Here is a 20,837-nt window from a genome sequence, read left to right on the forward strand (position 1 = left end):
CAATAATTTATAAAAGATAGACATTGCTACAACTCCAGAAGGCCAGAGCGGCCCCTCTCAGGAATTCTGCACAAACAAAGCGGCATCCTGACCACGCCAGACTCTCCCCGTCTTACCAGTGCATGTGACTTAGTTAACTCAACATATGTTCCCAAGACCCTGGAACCCAGCGACACTCACGTCCGGTTTCCTGACTGCTCTGTAATGCCCCGTCTGTGGACGGCACCTTTCTGCAGGGAGATGCTCCAGTGCACTGATTCCTACCCTTCCTGCGAAGGTGGTGACCCTTCCATACAGTTCCTCGAGCAGTGAGCCCCAACCGTGAGTCTATTCCCGTTGCTACTTCATAACTGTAACTTTGCTACTGCTAGTAATTGTAACTTAGCGATCTGTGTTTTCTGATGACCCCTGCGTGACCTGACGGTTGCAACCCACAGGTGGAGAACCACTGCCTTGGGACTGTGGTTTTGCTGGGCTCAGTTCTCACGGCAGCTGTGTTGGCTTGTGGGTCATGCCTTTCCCCCTTGAACAGATGCTACTAGTTTTCCAGAGGTGTTTTGCCATTCCACACATCCGCTGGGTCCTGCACCAGGATTTGGGTTGCCCTGTGTCTTTGCCCACACTTGGTAGTACCTGTCTTTTTTTATGCTTTGCACTCGTTCATAAGGGAACGACCAACTGGTGGAGGTAGCATCCCCACACTGGCAATGGGATTGATGGTGATGGAGTTGGGATGAGAAAGGCCAAAGAGCTGCACCTTGAGGAAGTATGTGGAGGCTCGGACACACATAGAAACAAAGTTAGAGCCCAGAGCAGTGTCCAATTTGAAGGCGGAAAAAAGGAGACGAGGATGCTGGCTTCCTGGAAGGCTCAAGAACTCAAGGCTGGGAACAGCCTGGGATACACAGGAGTGAGCGCTGGAGTCGGAGCTGTGGCTGAGCTCTCCCAGAGAGTTCATGGGCAGCCACAGGGAGGAGGAGGAGGAGGACTGGAGAGGAGACGCTTGCCTTCAGGGGGCACGCAGAGGAAGAGGTGGGGGAAGACGCATCGCATCGCTTCCCTCTGAAATGCTGGCATGGGCTGAGAAGCATGAGTCAGGCATTCCCAGCCCCAACAGTCCAGGGTCCACCTCAGCAGCCAGGACTTTCTCCTGAAGGAGCTTGCATCACCGACCTGGGCAGACGGTTGTGAAATCTGCAGCAGGTTGCGTACCTCTCTCTGGCAGCATCTTAGGGACAATGGGCACCAAAGACTCACAGCATCTTCTTCGCCTCCACAATGTTGCTGACAATTAGCTATCCCTCACCCCAGGCAGGGAATTTACAACTTCCCACGGCAGCCCATTCCAACCCGTTGGATCCAGGAAAACCAATCTCAACCACACGGGAAGTCAAAGGGAGTGGAAAAGCTGTTTTCACTCCAGTGGTAGTGCCCTGGGTAGTCAAAGGCCAACGACTACGAAAACGCTTCTCTATCCCTGACCCCCCTCCCCCCCATTCGTGCTCGGCTTGGGGTGACAGCGCCTGGCTCCTCCCAAGGAAGCTGCGGGAATTGCATCACCATTTGCACACGGCCCCGGAATGCTCTCTCAGCCTCGCAGGCATTCCTCTGGCTCCTTCCTGCAAGGCCTCCACTGGCTGGATCCCGGCCAGGGTCTCAGGGCTGAAGCGGTGCGTGCTCCAGCACAGACCCACTAGGCTGGACACGTGGGAGGGATGAGCGGCCTCGGATGAGAACAGATCCGCTGCAAGCCGCTTCAAGCTTCCCTCCCTCCCTCCGTGCTGCTGCGCTGGGCTCTGAGAAAGAGCAGGGTGGATCTGATTTCCAAACCAGCCCCTTGGGGCAATGGAAGATTTGAGAGACAGGCTTGCAAGAAGGAAATGGGGATCTGGTTTTTTCTTTTCTTTTCTTTTCTTTTTCATTTGTTTGTTTGTTTTGGTTTTTTGTTTGTTTGGTTTGGTTTGTTGTTGGTGTTTTTTTTTTTTTTTTTTTTTTTTTTTTGAGACTGTAGCCTTGACTGTCCTGGAACTCAGGCTGACCTCCAACTCAGAGATCAGCCTGCCTCTGCCTCCCAAGTACTGGGATTAAACCCATGGGCCACCATGCCCAGCCACGTCTGTTTTCTTTTGGCCCCATTTTTAGAAACTGGCAAGGTATTTTTTCAAATTAGTACCAAAGTAGGGTTTTTTGTTTTGTTTTGTTTTGTTTTCAATAAAATTGCATTAAAAGCTTCTTGTGGCCGGAGCTTGTGTCCTTTGGACTACCTTGAATCCCTCCCACCCCTGTCCCCAGGAGCAGAGGCTTCACCTGTGGGAAGCTGCCACTTGGATTAATTGCTATTACATTTATCAGTCATATGTTAGGTCCGGGTGACCAGCTGGTCTCCACAATTCATATTCTCCACTTTAAAAATTTTTTCCCCTGGACTGAAGATATGGCTCAACAGTTAAGAGCTCTGGCTGGTTGTTCTTCCAGAGAACCTGAATTCAATTCCCAGTGCCCACATGGCAGCTCACAACTGTCACTCCAAGATCTGGCGCTCTCACACAGACACACTTGCAGGAAAAACACCAATGCGCATAAAAGTTAAAAAAAATTTAAAGATATTTCCCCCTTTTATTTGGTGTGTATGACTGTCTTGCCTGCATTTTATACATGCTAAATGACTGCACTGATCCCAGAAAGCCAGAAGGGGGTGTCAGATCCCCTGAACTGGAGTACAGACGGTTGTGAGCCACCACATAGGGGCTGGGACTAGAACCCAGGTCCCCTGGAAGAGCAGTGGGTGCTCTTAACCACTGAGCCATCTCTCTAGCCCTATATTCTCTGCTTTTTTTAGGGGGTAGGGTAGGTGTGCGTGTGTGTGTGAGCCAGAGGACAACCTGGGGTGTTATCTTCAATAAGTTCATCCATTTCCTTAGAGACTTCTTTCAAGGAAGATGGTGTCCGCCATCTTCACTTACTCATTTGGGTATTCTCTACTGACCCCATTATATGGACAATGACAATGTGGTTTACACCATGCACTTAACAGAGCTTTATCATAATTTTTGGTCCAGTGTGCAGTGCCTCTGACAATATCACTATTTAGCAGGTTTGGGTGTTTTGTTTTTTTTTTCTTCTTCTTCTTTGAAACGGGATCTCCTTAAAGAGCCCAAGCTGACTGGAGCTTAAGATCCTCCTGCTCAGCTTCCCCAGGGACGGAAGTTGTACACCACCTTGCCTGGCTAACACTTTCCCCAAGGACGTGGTGACCTCCCTTCGTCGGCGATATTGGAGTCAGGGCTTACGGGTGGAAGGCCTGGCTGGGAGGGGCATTTCACTGTACAGTAAGCTGAGTCTGTGGTAGATTCTCCTAGGATCCTCATCCATGCCTGTATGTCCGTGTCCTTTATCCAAACCCTCTTTCTCTACCTGCCCCATGCCCTTCCTCATATTCACCGGCCTCTGCTGCTGTGCAGTCAGCTTTTTAGCCTCCACGTGTCTTTCTGTGGTTAGCTTCTTTCACATAATACCTTCCCAGTTTCATCCCTGTTAGACAGGAGGTTTGTTTGGGTTTTTGACAGGTTCTTTGGTTTGTTTGGTTTTCTTTTTGTTTGGGGGCTTTTTTTTTTTTTTAAGGCGCGATAGCCTAAAATTCCTGATCTCCCAGCCCTACCTCCCATTGCTGAGATTACAGATGTGTACCAGGCCTGATTGAGGATTTTACCTGTTTTGACAGGGAACAACGATGCTATGTTGTACATATTAAAGGTCCCTTATTTAGTCACCAAAATTTTGTTTAGCTCCACAGCTGAACCAAAGGGAATAGTAGATGTTATCTATTTTGTATTATTGCTCTTTCACAACCTTCTTCACAGAAACCTATCCTCATTCACCATGTAAGAGTTCTTTTCTTCATGCTAATCACTCCTGTAAAACTCCAGCCTTACACTACATCCTAGAATGTGCTAGCTAAAGGGCACAGCCAAGGTTTGCTTGTTTTTTTTCTTAATACTAAACAACTCCAAAATTTAGTGGCTTAAAACTATAAACACCTTACCTGGTTGGGCAGTTGCCTTTGATTCTAGCACTTGGGAGGTAAAGGAAGGTGATTTCTGTGAGTTCCAGATCAGGCTGCTCTACAGAGTAGTTTGAGGCCAGCTGGAACTACACAGAAAGACCCTGTCTGAAAACAAAACAGCAACAAAAACTCACTCTGTAAACACCTCTGCTTCTCCTTCCTGCCTCTGCCTCTGCCTCATTTTGTTTGTGTTTAGCTATGTTTGGGCAGCTAGGCCAGCCAGCTCAGAAGTGGATGTCAGATGGCCTCCCTCACATATTTAGTGACTGGATTGATGTCCACGGAGAGCTAGCTATCCCAGCCAAGCAGGCTGATCTGCAGCCCTGATGCACGGGCTCCTCCCACCTCACGTTGTGCATAGAAACCTAAGCAGAGCTTCCAGGAACCCATTCTCCGAGGCAGGGTCCCACTCTGGGTTTTTTGTTTTTTGTTTTTTTTTTTTTTTTTGGCTCTTGTTTATCAATAGACTGTCAACCAGCAGGCCCCAGTGATCCTCCCATCTCTGCCCCTCAGTGCTAAGGTTACAGGCACTTACGGACCATGCCTGGCTTTTACTGGCTCCTCACACTTGAGCTGCAGGTGTTAATGGTTGAGTCATGTCCAGTCCCGCACCTGTGCTCTAAAGTACCCTTCAGTGTACCTGAGGGTGCATGTTGGCAAGAGGAGCAGAAGAAGGCTCAGCTGTTACAAGAACTTCCTGCACTTGCAGAGGACCTGGGTTCAGCTCCCAGAACCCACATGGTTCTTAAGGAGTGTGTAGCTCCAATCCCAGAGGATCTGACACCCCCTTTTGGCCTCTGAGGGTACTACACACATGTGGGTCAGGCAGGCAAAACATTCATCACATACAATAAAATTATAGGAAGTTAGGAGAGTACATTTAAAAAAGAAAATGCCCAGAAAGAAAATAATCTGGTCTCCCTAGTGCCAAGTGTTTCTGAATTGTATCCTCCTTGCTTCTACCAGTTCTCAGAGAGACTCCTCTCCCACTTCCAAGTCTATGGACAGTCCTACTCCACACCACACATAGGCTCTGCCCTGCCAACACCACAGCCTGGCCTTCCTCATGCCACTCCCCCCACCAACACACACACACCTCAGCATAGCCTCTCACTTATTGTACACAGCCAGTCTTGGTTTCCAAAGTGGGTTTTTATTGCTGACGACTCCAAAGGGCTCCTATCAGACAGTGGGCCAGAGTCAGCCTTAGGGACTTCCTGAGAGCAACCTCTGCAGTCACGTGGTAAGTTGAGTGCTCTGCAGCACAAGGACACAGTGGACCAGTAGATGGCGATGAGCAGGAGCATCTTGGTCCAGACAGGATGAACAGCTCTGGCCATTCTGGACCAAGGAATGCTGTTGGCTCGGACCTCGGCCAGCAGCACCATGCGGCAGGAAGCCCTCTATTCCTCTGAGGAACACGGCTGTGCCTGAAGATCTGGGAAAGCAGGAAACAGCTGGCCACCCCAGGGACAAGGCTTCAGCTCCAGTTACTACTCAAGCATGATAAAGGTCCACAGCCCATCATGTGCAATGTCAGTTTGGGCTCCGTGATTCACAGGTGACACGGCAGGAAATGCAAGTCCTTTTTTATAAGCACCCTATTTCGGGGGCCATGGAAGGAAGGATATACAGTGGTGAATTTAAACACAGAAATCTAACTCATTAGGTTACACACAACCAACATCCACTCCAAGTGGAAAGGACATTTTCCTAAGTTCCACATATAAAAATCAGATGCACTCCTGGTCAAAAAACTCACAGTGGACTGAAGGCAATATAGCAAATAATGCCTTTCCCAGTGCGTTCCAGAGAACACTGAAGAGATGCCATTGGGCTAGGGCTATGGCTCAGGGCACTTGCCCAGGAGGCAGGGGACACTATTTAGCCCATAGCACCAAGAAAATAAGTAATCTTCACCAGTATGTGTGTCCATCCTTCCAGAACCTTCTACACATTGTATAAGCATGGATTTGTATGATCTCATTTTTTATATATGAACAGTGTACTGGCTGGTTTTGTGTGCAAACTTGACACAAGCTAGAGTCATCGGAGAGGAAGGAGCCTCAGTTGAGGAAAGGTCTCTATAAGATCCAGCTGTAAGGCATTTTCTTAGTCAGTGATCAATAGGGGAGGGCCCAGCCCTCTGTAGGAGGTGCCATCCCTGGGTAGGTGGTCCTGGGTTCCATAAGAAGGCAGGCTGAGCAAGCCTGAGGAGCAAGCCAGTGAGCAGCACCCCTCCATGGCCTCTAGATCAGCCCTTACCTCCAGGTTCCTGCCCTGAGTTCCTGTCCTGACTTCCTTTAGTAATGAACAGCATAAGGAAGTTCTTTCCCCAACTGTCTTTTTGGTCATGGTGTTACACTGTAGCAAGACAGATAGGAAATATAAAACTCTAAGACCTATAGGAAATATAAAAATAAGCTATAATTTAACTTTTAGTCTACAAAATTTCTAACAGTGATATAAACCCCTTCAAACCACAAAGAAGATCTCAGAAGTATGTGACAGTATTAAAACTTGATGCACAAATAACTTTTCTGGAACTGTAAATACCAGTTGGGAGAATCAATGTTCTAGATCAATAGCCAGCAGTCTTTCTGAAGAGGACCATCAACAAATATTTCTAGCTTTGTGAGCCTATCTGTATCATGTGTTGTTTCTTGGATTTTGTTTTGTTGGTTGAGTAGTTTTTATTACAGTCTTCCTCTGGCAATATAAAGAGCAATTTTAGCTTCAGCAAGAAAAAGAACAGGGCTGTGGGGGGTAGTGAGTTGGCTTAGGGGGTAAGGGCACTTGCTACCAGGCTTGATAACCTAAGCTCAATCCCCAGGATCCACTTAGTAGGAGGAGAAAACCCATCCCCAGAAAGTTCTCTCTGAGCCTCATAGGGATGTATCTGTACTCATAAATGTACACACATAAATAAATAAATAAATAAATACAAATGTATGAAAGAGTAGCTATGCCAGGGGCATGGTGGCCCTCCCCTTTAATTTCCAGCACTCAGGAGGCACAGGCTGATGGATCTCTTGAGTTCAAGGGCAGCCTGGTCTACAGAGCAATTTCTAGGACAATCAAGGCTACACAGAGAAACCCTGTCTCAAAAAAATAAAAACAAAAGGACTCTATTTTCAGAGATATTTTGGTTTGTTTTTGGTTTGGGTGTTTTGAGACAGGGTTTCTATGTGTAGCCCTAGCTGTTCTGGAACTTTCTTTGTAGAACAGGCTGGCCTATAAACCCAGAGATCTGCCTGGCTTTGCCTCCTGGGGGCTGGAATTAAAGGCCTACCATACCTGACTCCAAGAGTTAGGTTTTGTTTTGTTATAATTGTCTTTTTAACTGGATACCATTTCTGGCCTCCACACCCACACACACGTGCACATATCCATACAACAGACCGACATGAGTACACACATACAAAAAAGGCATCGGAATCAGACTAAGCAGTAGACCCTACCAATGCCTACTTCTTAGCTATGATACTAAACTATATTTCTAGATGTTTCCAATGGAAGAAGCCAGGTAAAGACTAAAAGGGACCTCTGAGCTATTTTTACAAATTCCTACAATCTATATTTTAAAAATAAAGAAGGTTTAGGAAAATTGATTTTAGATCTTGTCCCAAAACATCGTGAGTAATGTCAAAGGTAACAAACAGCTACAAACCAGTCTGGCGCAGGAGTGGAATGTCATCAGCCACAATGGCTGGGCAAGTTTGCACAGGCTGTGGGGTCCTTTCCAAACCTTGATCAATCAGCTCTGAGATCTGCAGCAGAGATTGGGAAAGAGCGTCATGTTGACAGGTGTCTAATCTGGTTACACTGATCATAAAGCCTCGGTTATCTCAGATCATCTCATTAAAATCACCTACAGGCCATACATTTCCACAATCACTTCCTACATGGCCCAGGACTGTGTGGTGCTAATTAGTTTACCAACCTGTAAGCACTGACTTATTTATGTCTACTTCCTCCACAAACCATGACTTGCGGCACAAGACGCATCTTGAGCCAGGTGTGGTGTTACACGCCTATAATCCCAGACCCAGGATCAGAACGGCAGGCTAGCCTGGGCTACATGAGAGTCTGCCGTGACCTCTGTCCCACATCTTGTTTGTCTTATATTAATCATCAAAAGCTGAGTTTCGGCAGCTTCTTCAGTCACAGAGCAAGTCAGGAACAAACCAGTAACAACATTCTTGAGGTTGAGGGAGGAGGTTTGTTTTCTGACTCAAGGATAGTCAAAGAAGCTCAGAGTTTCTATTTGTGTGTCACAAAGTCCCTCAAATGCAGGAATTTAATCCATAAAGGTTTCTACAGTTACTTGATTCTACTTGTTAGTCACCTAAGACATTATAACTCTGTGATTTATAACAGAATAGAGAGGTCAGGCTCTTCAGGCTTTTTTATTTGGTTGGTTGGTTGGTTGGTTGGTTGGTTGGTTGGTTGGTTTGGTTTGGTTTTCGAGACAGGGTTTCTCTGTGTAACAGCCCTGGCTGTCCTGGAACTCACTTTGTAGAGCAGGCTGGCCTCGAACTCACAGAGATCTGCCTGCTTCTACCCGCAGAGTGCTGGGACTAAAAGTGTAAGCCAGTACAGCTGGCTGAGGTCAGGCACTTGCATGAGGAAAGCAGTGTACTGTTATGTAAGGCCCTGTTAGAATTCTCTGTTAGCAGGAGTGGTGGCACAAGCCTTTGTTCTGAGTGCTCAAGGAGATACAGGCAGGAGCATCTCTGAGTTCAAGGCTAGCCTGGTCTACAGAGAAAGTTCCAGGACAGCCAGGGCGACACAGAGAAACCCTGTCTCAAAAACCTAGTAAAATAAAATAGAATGTTCACTGTATCAAGCACTAAGAATGATGAGTGTTTTCAGGCAGTCACCCACAGCAGCATTTTGGGACTCTTCAGCATTGAAGCAAAGCACAGGGTAAGTACTCTGTATTTCACAGTTCTCAGTAAGTTTATTAATATACATTTCCTTCGAAAGGCACAATGGAGCACACCTTTAATCCCAGCACTTGGGAGGCAGAGGCAGGTGGATCTCTGTGAGTTTGAGGCCAGCCTGGTCTACAAAGCAAGTTCCAAAATAGCCAGGGCGACACAGAAAAACCTCTGGAGAAAACAACAACAAAAAAATTCTTTCCAATAAATATTTCAGACAGTGTCAACCAAAGCAGCCCGATGACAAAAACAGATACATCCAGAGGTCAACAATGCTGTCTAAAACACAACAGGAGCCTTCAGGATCCCAGAGCCACCAAGGATTCCTCAGGGTCAGTCACCTGAACAGGCTGGGAAGCCAGTTTAACCCTCAGAACCTCTGCAAAGCCATCACCAAACCAGCATGTGACATGTGCTATGTCTACAGTGAAGAAGAAAAGGCGGTCCTGACAGAGCTTCCGGCGGTACACAGACCGAGGATCAGCAGACAGCACAGCCTCAATGGCACATTTCGCTTCCTCTGTGGACCGAAAGTATTTGAATGACATCTGACCAGCGTCTGCAACGAGAAAGACACAGGCTTGTACTTACACGGTGCGGGTTAAACTTCCAAACAGTGAGTTTCAGCATAAAATGCGGTTGCTTCGCATGGCACACGAAATGAACAGGGTCTGGAAACCTAGTCATTTCAGAGACTATTATCTTCATAAAGTATTTACTATAATTAGAGTTAATCTGTGCATCGCTAAATTTTTTTCTTTTACTGAACAAAATCCTAATGGTGTACTTTTAACAGGTCTCCAAAACAGGAGAAGCAAGCTTTTTTTTTTTTTTTTTGTCCACCAAATACCAGTTTCTATATTCACTCTATAACTTAACTCTTGTCATTTTCCCAGTGGAAGAGCCATGGTTAAGGAAACAAGTGGCATTCCCAGTATTCTCAAAGCGGCCCACTACCCACCCCTGACACTTTTAATCCCAGCACTTGTTAGGCAGGCAGGCAGATCTCTGGGAGTTTAAGGTCAGCCTGATCTATACAGTAAACTCCAGGCCATTTACAGGGGAGGGAGAGAGTGAAGGAATAAGGGGCAAAAACTAAGCATCCAAACCCCACTGCCGGAAGCAATGCCACATTCCTCACAGACAGAGAGTGTAAAACAAAACTTCAAAAGACCCATTAGAAGCTCAGCACCTTAGAGAGGGCCAAACACTGTGCCACCCAATCTTGTATTTCAGTAAAGAGACCTCACCTCTCCAAGTGACGAAACCTCCCATGTGCATGCATTCTTTAACATATTTCAGTTTTTAAATGTAGTATACATGGGGTCTGGAGAGATAGCTTAGCATGTAAGAGCAAAACTCTCACACACATAAAGTAGTATGTGTGTGTGTGTGTGCATGTACTTTTTTAAGGGACTGATGAGATGGCCTGACAACCTGAGTTCAATACCCAGTGGTGGAAGAAGAACTGACTCCTGCAAGTTGTTCTCTGACACCCACACAGGTACTATGGTGTGCTCAGGTGCAACACACACACACACACACACACACACACACACACAGAATGTATATTCCGGGATATTTTTGGTTTGAGACAGGGTCTCTCTATGTAGCCCTGGCTTGCTTGGAACTTGCTAGGTAGATCAGGCTGACTCCCCAGTGCTAGGATGAAAGTTGTGTGTCAACATGCCTGACCAAAGATTTTTTAAATGGCATATTGTCGAGGAATATCTTGTGTGTTGTATGGATGAAGGGCTGCCAATAAAAATCTGATTGGCCAATTAGCTGGAAAGTATGGGGGGGGCAGAACTTCCTGGTAGAGAGAAAAGAACTCTGGGAAGAGGAAAGAAGGTCTTTTTTGATAGGAGACAAGGAGGGAGACAGACGTGTTTGTGGGCCTGGGAGGATAAGTGACCACATGCCTGGATGAGGAAAAGTGGAAAGCTTAACTCAGATGAGCTAGTTGAGTCTGCCCAGCTAAGGCCTAAGCTGGGCCTTAGGTCTTGGTGTCTTGATTTTTATGATGTAAAGGCTGCTCAGGGGCGTAGGTCTTTCTTCATCAGAAGACATAAGCCGCCGGACTTCAACAGCATTAAAACTCCATGTGGCCTCATGCCCTTGCTGTAGCCTCTAGGACCCTCCTCAGTTCATTTTGCCACACGGCCTCTCTAGGAGCTACACACACCTCCTCTTGGAGCTGTGCACCCTTTTCCTGGTCAAGCTGACCCGCTCCATCTCCTTGTTGTCTGCTCTCATGTGTCTCCTCAGCAAGGCTTCCTCTGGTCATCTATTTCCAAATGCAACCTGCTAACACTACCTTTCTCTTTGCTCTGTCCTATGCCACCGTCACCTTCTAACAGTGTATGTTTCTGTGTGCTTTGCCCAGCAGTGCTCACTTCCTGTGCCTTGAGCTTCTGTCTCTCTACACTTAGACTGAAAGCTCCATGGAGGCAGAGGTTTTCTGATGCCTTTTTCTTACTGACGCTTCTCTCAAAGGCCACACAGTACTGGAGAAGCTAAGGGAACAAGTGCATGTTCCTCTTCCTATGGCCATGCTGGCTCTTTACTGAAAAGTAAGACAAGAACAGCTCTCAACCCTTTGGATATCTGTCATCTCCTTGAAAACTAGCTACTTCTTTCTAGCATCCTCATTTTCACCTCTGAATAGCCAGCAGCTTCCTTCATTCTCTATCTGCTAAGGACTGGGGAAACCAAACAACACATGCTAAAAACCATGTATTACATGGACTCCAAAACAGGGCCCTGTGGCCTTTCTTTGGCATGAAGTGCTTGTGCTGTGAGGGAAAGCATTATGGCAGGAACGTCTCCTCTCCCTGTGAAATCCTGGGGTCCCCTGACAATAAAACAGATAACTCTTTGACCAGATAGGAAAGCAAATAAGAAACAGAGTGTATCCAAGCACAGACCAAGCACAATCCACTGTCTGAAAGCTGCTAGAAAAAAGAACACAAAAAAACAAGCAGAACTCATCAGTTAAAAGCACTTGCTGCTCATACAAAACCAACTTGAATTTGGTTTTTAGTACCCATGTTGGGCAGTTCACAAGTGCCTGTAACTCTCACTCCAGGAGAGTCCAAGCCTCCTCTGGCCTCCACCAGCACCTACATGACCTTTAACCCCAAGAAGGATACACATGCATAGACACGATTAAAATAATGAAATAAATATTAAATAAATGAAGGCTAAGGCTCCAAGCCATGGGCAACTGCTGAGGCTGCAGCCACTCTCCAACTGTAGGCATAAGGTTACTGTGTAATACAAATGCTGATTTCTGTATCCCCCAAATCTGGTTGCAAGCCTTGTTCTGAGAATCTCCAGTCCTAATGTTGTATAAACTCCGCTCTCCAGTGGTCCCCTGATATGTCAATAAAACAGCTTGCAGCTGAGCAGGGGAGAGAATAGGGCTGGACTTCCTGCCAACCAGAGAGGATGAGTTAGAAGATGAAGTATGGGATTGAGCCAAGGAACTCAGTCATGGGTGGAGGTCCAGTAAGGATGAGAGGAACTGGAGCAGGAAAGCTACAAAATGCAAGTATCCCTCAGTTACATGCTGGGAATTAGCTTAGAGGGCTAAGCGTAGAGTAGTATGTGCTCAGTTACTGTGCTGTGAAGCTTATTATAAACAAATATGAAAGAGTCAATTATTTCTGTGATAGCTGGGTTGACAGGGATAAAGAGAAATAAACACAGTTATAAAAAAAACAATTGTAATACTCCACGGATGCCTTCTGAGCACTATGACTAACCACCAACTAAGCAGCTGTCAATCAGGAAGTGCCATGTGATAGTGCACCCAGTTTATAACCCTGCTCCTTAAAAACCCAGTCAAACTGACAAAGTTCACATACTGCTTTCAGAAGGATCAACCTAGCTACTTTTCATTAAAGACAGGCTCATTGTTTGACTGGGTCTGTAGCTAATGTGCACAGGTCCTGATACCAGCACAATAAGAAATAAAACAAAGCAAAAGGACGTAAGCTCATCTCTCTCTCTCTCTCAGACCCAGGATGCCCAAGCTCACCTCCTGAACTGAGCGTCCTCAGGTCCATCTCTGCATGAGGAGTAAAGCGCACTCGTAAAGGGGCTACGGGGGCCTCCTTCACCCAGCTGGGCACGACGCTGCAGGGTGCTCTGTCAGCTGTCCTGGCATGGCAAGAAGCATCCCACTGTGTCTCTGCACTGTGCCCCTGCAGGACCAAGGCACCTTCCACATTCCTTGGCCTAGCTGTGTCTTCTTCCAGAAAGCCCTTCAGATCCTGTGGGCCAAGCTGCTCTCCCACCAGACCCGTGCTGACCCCTCTGCTTGATTCCAGTGTCAAATCCACTGTCCTCTCTCTGTCCGCTGGTGAAGTGTGCTGGGTTTCTGCATTATCTTTGGACTTCTGTGAGTTTTCCTGTGAGGTTCTGTCTTCAAGGCCTTTTGGTTTTTCCTCAGCACTACAGCAGGGCTGTGTTTTCTCTGAGAGCAGCCGCTGGTCATGACTGTCAGTTGTGCCATCGGACTGGGATTCAGCCCTTGGCCTCTGGTGGTTATTGTGGACACTGAAGTCCTCCAAAGGCTCCAGGTTCTGTGGTGAGTCATAGTCAGCGATGTAGGGCTTTATGTCTAGCACAGGTGTGCCGTTTATCATGTCGATTCCAGAGAGGTATACAGCCCCACCTGAAAGGGATAAAGATCCTTTTATGTGTTTAGAGTAGGCAATGGTACAGGCAAGCGGAGGAAAGACTATCCCCCCAGGTCTCTCTCAAATACCTGCCTGCACCTCACTGAGCCCTCTTACACTGTTCTGCCTAGAATCCCATATCTTCATCTGCCCAACTCCCACTCCTCAGGGCTCTCACAGAACAAGTCGTTTACAAACCTTCCTGGTTCTTTCTTCTGGATCCCACAGAGACACAAGTACAAACCTCCAAGCAAGCCTTTTCATACAGAACGGCAATGGCTTCCTGACACCTCTGTGCCTTGTCGGTGAGTGCCAGGCCCCCAGAACACGTTGCTTCACTGCCAGGCCACGCAGTCGCACACACAGTCCTCCATGCGTCACCAAGACCGACGTGTATTTCCAAGGTGGCAAGCAGACTTTAGAAGGCCTGACATGCTCCATGACTTGGTGCTCGTGTCCTGTGTAACCCCTTCCCTAAGTTCAGCTTACATCTAAGCCATAGAATATGGCAAAAGAGGAGGCTGGAGAGATGGCTCAGTGGTTAAGAGCACTGGCTACTCTTCCAAAAGACCCGGGTTCAATTCCCAACACCCACATGGCAGCCCACAACTGTCAGTCACTCCAGTTCCAAAGGATTCGGCACCTTCACACAGATATATACATGCAGGTAAAACATCAGTGCGTATTAAGTTTTCTTTAAAAAAACAAAAACAAAAACAAATGAATATGGCAAAGAGCTCTGTTAGCCTCTGATGATGATTCCCATATAGGACAACCTTGCTGACTCAACCCAATGAGCTCTTCCTGAAGCCTAATGAAGTGCACAGCCACGCTGGGAGCCCAGGTGGCAGGCAGCCATAGATGCCCTAGAAATGTGGGAAGCCTTTAGGACCTGATGGTGCCTCCGGCCAGTTCCAGCACAAAGCTGGAGCCCTCGATCCTACACCTATGAGGAAATTAACTCTCGTGACAAACAACCTCACTTCAGGGGACCAGCAAAGATGAGCCCATCCTGCTGACCCTGGAAAATAACAATGTCTTAAATACATCACCAAGGAGTGCTGTCTAAATAGATATACTCTGGATCATTTTGTTACACAGAACTAGAAATATGGCCATGAAGAGTCAAAAAATGTTAGCAGGGCAAAAGACCCTATAGCTAAATATTAAGTCTCCGGCTGTCCCACTGGATTGCTGTTGTCCACATTCTGCTCCTGGTGCAGAGCCACCTATCCTGACTCTCAGAACACTGACTGAATAAGAACCAAAGCACAGCCATCATGATAGTCATGAACTGTAATCTTCTGAAACTGTAAGCCTTGAACAAACACTTTCTTTTTTAAGCTGCCTTCGTCATCTCTTATCACAGCAATAGAAAAGTAACCATAACGTGGAGTTTGCATGAATGAGCAGAAATTGTGCTAGTGCTGTTGTCTAATTTGGTAAGCCTTCTTAACAAAACCAGGCAGATGAATTTGCTGGGAAAATACCAAACACTGTGCACAATTCAGCAGAGTTCAGGTCCCAAAAAGAACAAAATAGCTTCTTGTCTATTTAGTCCAGTGTCCTGAAGAGCACTGAAAACCTGTTGTATTAGACCCCCAACAACAAGGCGGGTGTGGTGGTGCATGCCTCCCAGAACTCTGGGAGGCAGAGGCAGGCAGATTGATTTGAGTTCAAGGCCAGCCTGGTCTACAAAGTCCAGGACAGCTAAGGCTACACACAGAAATTCTGTCTCGGGGGAGGGGGTGGGGGGCAGGGAGGAAACAGCAACAAAAGATCCCCAGCAACAGCTCAGTGGTGGTGGCACACACCTTTAATCCCAGAGGCAGAGGCAGATGGATCTCTGAGTGTGACGCCAGCCTGGTCTACAAAGTGAATTCCAAAGTTCCAGGATAAGCAGATTACTCAGAGAAACTCTGTCTTGAAAAACCATTAAAAAAAAATTCCTCAGATCCTCAGCAACAAAAGCTCTGAAGAGTCAGAGAGGTAGGCCCCATGCTTCTGCCGGCTTCAGGAACAGGCAATCAAGACACAACCTGGAATGAGCTCTCTACTCCCACCCACATGCTGCTGTCTTCTGCCTCTCTATCAAAAACTTAGTCTGTTATGCAAGAGCGAGAAGCTCTATGAGCTAGGGTGGAACTCAGTTGGTAGAATGCTTGCCTACTATGCGCAAAGCCCTGGGTCCGGTCCCCACATAAACTGAGTGCTGTGATGTCCTCTTGTAATCATATCACTCAGGAGGTAGAGGCAGGAGATTAGAAGCCTTAAGGTCATCTTCAGCTCTATATGGACTTCAAGGTCAACCTGGATTCATGAGACTGTATCAAAAACAATAAACAAACAAAAACCAGAAGCTCTCTGAAACACAATCCCGTTTTCTATTGTGGTGCTTCTGCAGTTGACATATGCTAGAGCCTGTAATGTAATAATCCCAGGCCACAAACACATAGTACAGTGGACGGCCTGCACTGTAGCCCAAATGTCTCCTTCCTTCAGGCTGCAAAGAAGAAATGACAACACTCTCCTGCTTTCCAGAGATGCATGAGCTGCTACACACTATGCATCATAGCTGAAAACACCCAGGACACTGAATCAGCTTGTATTTCCTACACCCCAAGTCTTAAACAACCTTATTACTAATCGAATGATTACAAAACTTGTGAGCTTTTAAAAATAGTGCTTCTGGGCCTGGAGAGATGGCTCCGAGGTTAAGAGCGCTGGCTGCTTTTCCAGAGGTCCTGAGTTCAATTCCCAGCAACCACATGGTGGCTCATTTATAATGAGATCTGGTGCCCTCTTCTGGCGTTCAGGCAGAACACTGTATATGTAATAAGTAAATAAATCTTTTAAAAAAATAGCACTTCTTTTTTTTATAATAGAATGATAAAAACAGTCTCTGAGCATCTTCCAAGAGCTTGTTTTGCAGTATTTCCAATGCTAACACCCCTTCTATCATCACACATCCCTAGCTGTCTGAGGGCTCTCAAAATTGATACCATTAGTGTTGGCATGAAGTTAGCAGCAAGCAGTGAATGCTAAGCTGATTTTATAAGACTTTCAGGAGTAAGACAAGATAGGTCAGAGTAGAGTGAACGAACTACCTTCCCCTTGCCCAGCTCGCCAGCATCAGTAAGGTGGATGTGAGTGAGCGAGCTACCACCTTTCACAGCTTGCCATCGTCAGTAAAGCAAATGGATAAGTTACCTTCCACCTTCTCCAGCTTGGCCAGCGTCAGTCCGATTGCATTAGGGCGATGTGGGCTCCTTGTAGAGAACACTCCAGTCTTTGCCCCGTTCAGCCTGGGGGGCTGCACTTTTGCCTTGTAGTTCAAATGGCCATTTTTATGAAAAACAAACAAAACCCTATTGAAAATAAACCAGAACACTTGTTTTAAGGGGACAAATTATTTTAGTATAATGATTTGAGGAGGAAATGCAATTTCCCACTAACTGACAGGAAGAATAGTTCTATTTATCAGTCATAAGAAAATAAGCCCATCCTCCTTCCGTGCAAGAAGAGTATCATCTCCACATCCTTCGAACCCAACACAGTGACTGGCATACAGTCGGGACTTAACAGAAGTAGGGACACTACTTCTAGGTGCCTGACGTCTGCCATGTAGTATGCAAGACATTTCCATAGTATTTTGTACTACAACAATCCTGGAGAGTATAAGTTAGCCCTCACCCTGACAGTGATGAAACTGAAGTTCAGGAGAGTCCACCTTGATAAGGCCTTCCCAAATGGAGTACGAAAGCCAGAACCCGTGAGAGAAGACAGCAGGTCTGCATTCACTGAATCATTCCACTCAGGTCTATGAGATGTTTGCTAATCACAGTGGGTTAGCCAATATTTGCAATATATAAGTCATCCTTACATAAATTACTAACATTAAAGAACTCAACTCAAAGGACTCAAAGCAAAGAGCAAGAACGTGGAACTTCTACAGGAACCATAAAATAGCTAACATGGGCCTCCATAATAACTAAGAGGATAAACTAAAGCCAGGCATGATAATGCGCGCCTGTGATCCTAGCACTCCAGGAGGCAGAGGCTGGTGGATCTCTGTTAGCTTAAGGTCAGCCTGGTCTACAAAGCAAGTCTAGGACAGCCAAGGTCACACCGAGAAACCCCATCTTAAAAAAAAAAAAAGAGGATAAACCAAAACCTAACACTGCATTTCCCTGTTGGATAAAGTAAACATGGAGAGAAACAGAATTCCTAATGAGAGCAAGCAGAATCCAAATTTTTAAGGCTGTTTGTCTTTTAGGGAGAGTACACTGAAGTCTTCAAGGGCTTACAACAGGGCCCACAAACAACTTGTGTAAAAGGTCAGATGGTAAATATTTTAGGATTTGAGGCTAACCAGTTACTGTTTCAATTATTCTGCTACTGGAGCAGAGTTTCACAGTGGTAGCCACACACAACATGAACCAGCAGGCATGCCACAGGCAACACGCCCATGCATACGGCATAAGCAGCTTCCAATCACGCTACAAAGTGCACATGGCTTTGACCCCATAAATGTACAAAAGTAAGCTGTGGATGTGGTCCCAAGGTTGACTCTTAGGAGGTCTATGGTTTCAGCTGAACAGAAGACAGCCATCATAATTAGAACAGCAGTAATTAAAACATGTTTCCTCTGTGTATCCTTTGATTGTATGCAAACAATCAAATGCACAAACTGAGAATGTGAATCCATACATAGTCCATCATCATGCAGAGAAGGGTGGTATAGATGGCAGGCTCCAGAGCTGCCCTCAACTGGTATACTTTCTCACAGCGCAAGCTACCACCTCGAACTAGAAAGCAACTTACCAAACATGGGAAAACTGTTCTAGGCCCATCAAGGAATGCTCAGGGTTATTAAAGATGCTCTTTCTGATCTTCAAACAGGCTCTGGAGTTACTACAAATGGATGGCTGCCTTGGCGTACCAATCTTGGCTGAGAAACATGATTCCAAATAGCCTATTGGCTCAGTTAAAAGATTCCCTATGGGAGAAAACTGGGTAAGAATCATTACTCCAAAAGTCAAAGATGTAAGAAAAGAGGTCTTCCTCTCATGTACTGATTTCATAATTCTAAAATCTAGGTGCAACACAACTATTAAAAACGTGTTTTAATACGAAGTCCTGCTATGCAGCTCAGGCCAGCCTCAAACTCATGAACCTGTAGCATCAGCCTGAACCCCTACTGCTGGGACCACAGCTGTGCACCAGCATACCCACCTCAGGTTTTACTTACCGTTCTATAAATACATAAATTATATTTGTATGACAAATGTGTTGATTATATGGGGTAGAAATCATAATTTATATTTATAATTTTTTCTTTATGTTCTTTGAAGAGACACTCCAGGTCTCCATTTTACTTCATTTGCATCAAATCTGTCTTATTACATGTTATTAGCACAACCAGGAAGACCTGGGACTGTATCTCACAGAACGTTTCCTTACTTTTTACCTACAAAAACTTTTTACTGCCTGTCAGTAGTGACACACGCTGTTAATCCCAGCACTCGGGAGGCAGAGGCAGGCAGATCTCTGAGTTCAAGGCCAGCCTGGTCTACAGAGTGAGTCCAGAAGGAAATCCAACTGGGTGGGGTAGATTCGAACACTCCATTACTTAAACATGGAGAACATTATGTATGTAAGTTAAAGCATAATATACCAACCAGCCACACCAAAGACCACAGTGTCACCTAACTACCTGCATCTCTATAGACTGCTTCCAGGAGCTGAAATCTGCAAAAAGCCTTTAGCATCACTTATTTCCTTTCAAAATTATGATCTTATGTGTACTTTCGAGCATAAATAATACTTTCAATGCTATAGAAGCAGACACCACACTGTAAATTATCTTCTTAAAACTGGCTTTCTCTGTCCGTCTATATCGTGTATGCTTCTGACAACTTACAAGCTTTGTCTAAGAGTATTTACAATATTTTTGTTTGGGTTTTATGTTGTTTTTAAATCCTCAGCCATGCTCTTGTGGAAGATGATTAAAGATGAAGAAACTGGGGCCAAATGACAGCATCAGCCACAGACAGCCTAGCTCCCTGTAACTCCCTAAAGAGAAAGACCGTACAACACACATGGCAGACGCAGCTACAATACAGAGAGAAAGCCCAGGCCACATCCCGTGTGCCAACAACGTCACGTGTCACTCCCGTTGGCCTTGTCATGTCACGTGGTCGCGGGGACACGTGACCCTTACTTTGGCGGCAAGGACAGCAAAGCACGTCAGGCAGTTCGTTTTCTTTCCGCCGCTTAGCCTGAGGCCGCTCAGGGCACGCCGCCGCCCGTTTCCTAGAAGTTACCTGTCTCCAGGGCGGGCTGAGCGCAACCACACGGGGCCGCTGCGGCACGGGAACCGTGCTTCTCCAAGCCGCGCATGGTTACAGTCCTCCGAATCCTCCCTGCGCCCTGCGCAGCTTCCTGCTTCCGCTTCCGTCCTTTAGGGTCTGGCGCCTGCGCAGGAGTCGGTTGGCGCCGGGTCTTGGCGAGCTCGCGCCATGGCGGCCCAGCTGCCGCGTGGAGGCTCGGCGCAGAGACGCTGTGCAGCCCACTTCTCACGCGTTCTGTGGCTGTGGCGCTCTCGGGGCAGCCTGCAGCAGCGTGCCTCCGAAGGTGGGACACGTGGATAAAGATGCACACGCAAAGATACCCTTGAAGTATAAGCCGCCTCCATGACCAAAAGGGAAAGGATGTGAACGTTTTCTCTGATCACATAGCAAAAACCTGGAGTTTGGGGCCTTTGTGGTTTTTTTTTTTTGTTTTTTTTTTTGTTTTTTGTTTTTTGTTTTTTTTTTTACATTTATGTGTGCGCGGGAGCGTGTGGAAGTCAGATGATAAAATGCATTAGCTGGTTCTCTCCTTTCACCGGGTAGCTCCGAGGACCAAATACAGGTCGTGAGCGTTAGCGGCTTCCTTTACCCGCTGAGAATCTAGCGGCCCAAGAACTGGAAGCTGAATGTTTAAAATTCTCCTTAGGCGAGGACTTACGGGTTGTTTCTCTCTCTGCTCCGTTTTCAGTAGTAACTATTTGTCGGAGAAAGCCAAGTAAATCAAGAGTGGTGTATGTTACAACCAAGGTAGGCTGGAGTTAAAATAAACGAGGACGTTTCTTGTGCTCCAAAC

The 20,837-nt window shown here is 46.4% G+C and overlaps 1 protein-coding gene across 3 annotated transcripts; it reads right to left on the minus strand.

Moving 5' to 3' along the window:
• Positions 1-5,196: 5,196 nt before the first annotated feature.
• Trmo (tRNA methyltransferase O) lies at positions 5,197-20,144 on the minus strand. 3 transcript variants are annotated; one of them, XM_021641505.2, is made up of 7 exons: positions 20,018-20,144; positions 18,516-18,690; positions 16,902-17,059; positions 13,049-13,687; positions 9,348-9,565; positions 7,734-7,833; positions 5,197-5,664 (listed from the first exon to the last, which is right to left on the minus strand). In XM_021641505.2, the coding sequence occupies exons 1-7, from the start codon at positions 20,091-20,093 to the stop codon at positions 5,654-5,656; spliced, it is 1,377 nt and encodes a 458-aa protein (XP_021497180.1). In that variant the 5' UTR covers positions 20,094-20,144; the 3' UTR covers positions 5,197-5,653. The 3 variants fall into 3 exon arrangements, with proteins under 3 accessions (XP_021497180.1, XP_060235858.1, XP_021497183.1); XM_060379875.1 differs by having other exon boundaries at positions 18,516-18,703; positions 20,018-20,138; XM_021641508.2 differs by lacking the exons at positions 5,197-5,664; positions 7,734-7,833 and having other exon boundaries at positions 9,007-9,565.
• Between the last annotated feature and the right edge of the window lie 693 nt (positions 20,145-20,837).

The sequence above is a fragment of the Meriones unguiculatus genome, chromosome 3 (assembly GCF_030254825.1).
Source record: "Meriones unguiculatus strain TT.TT164.6M chromosome 3, Bangor_MerUng_6.1, whole genome shotgun sequence".
NCBI classification, from domain to species: domain Eukaryota; kingdom Metazoa; phylum Chordata; class Mammalia; order Rodentia; family Muridae; genus Meriones; species Meriones unguiculatus.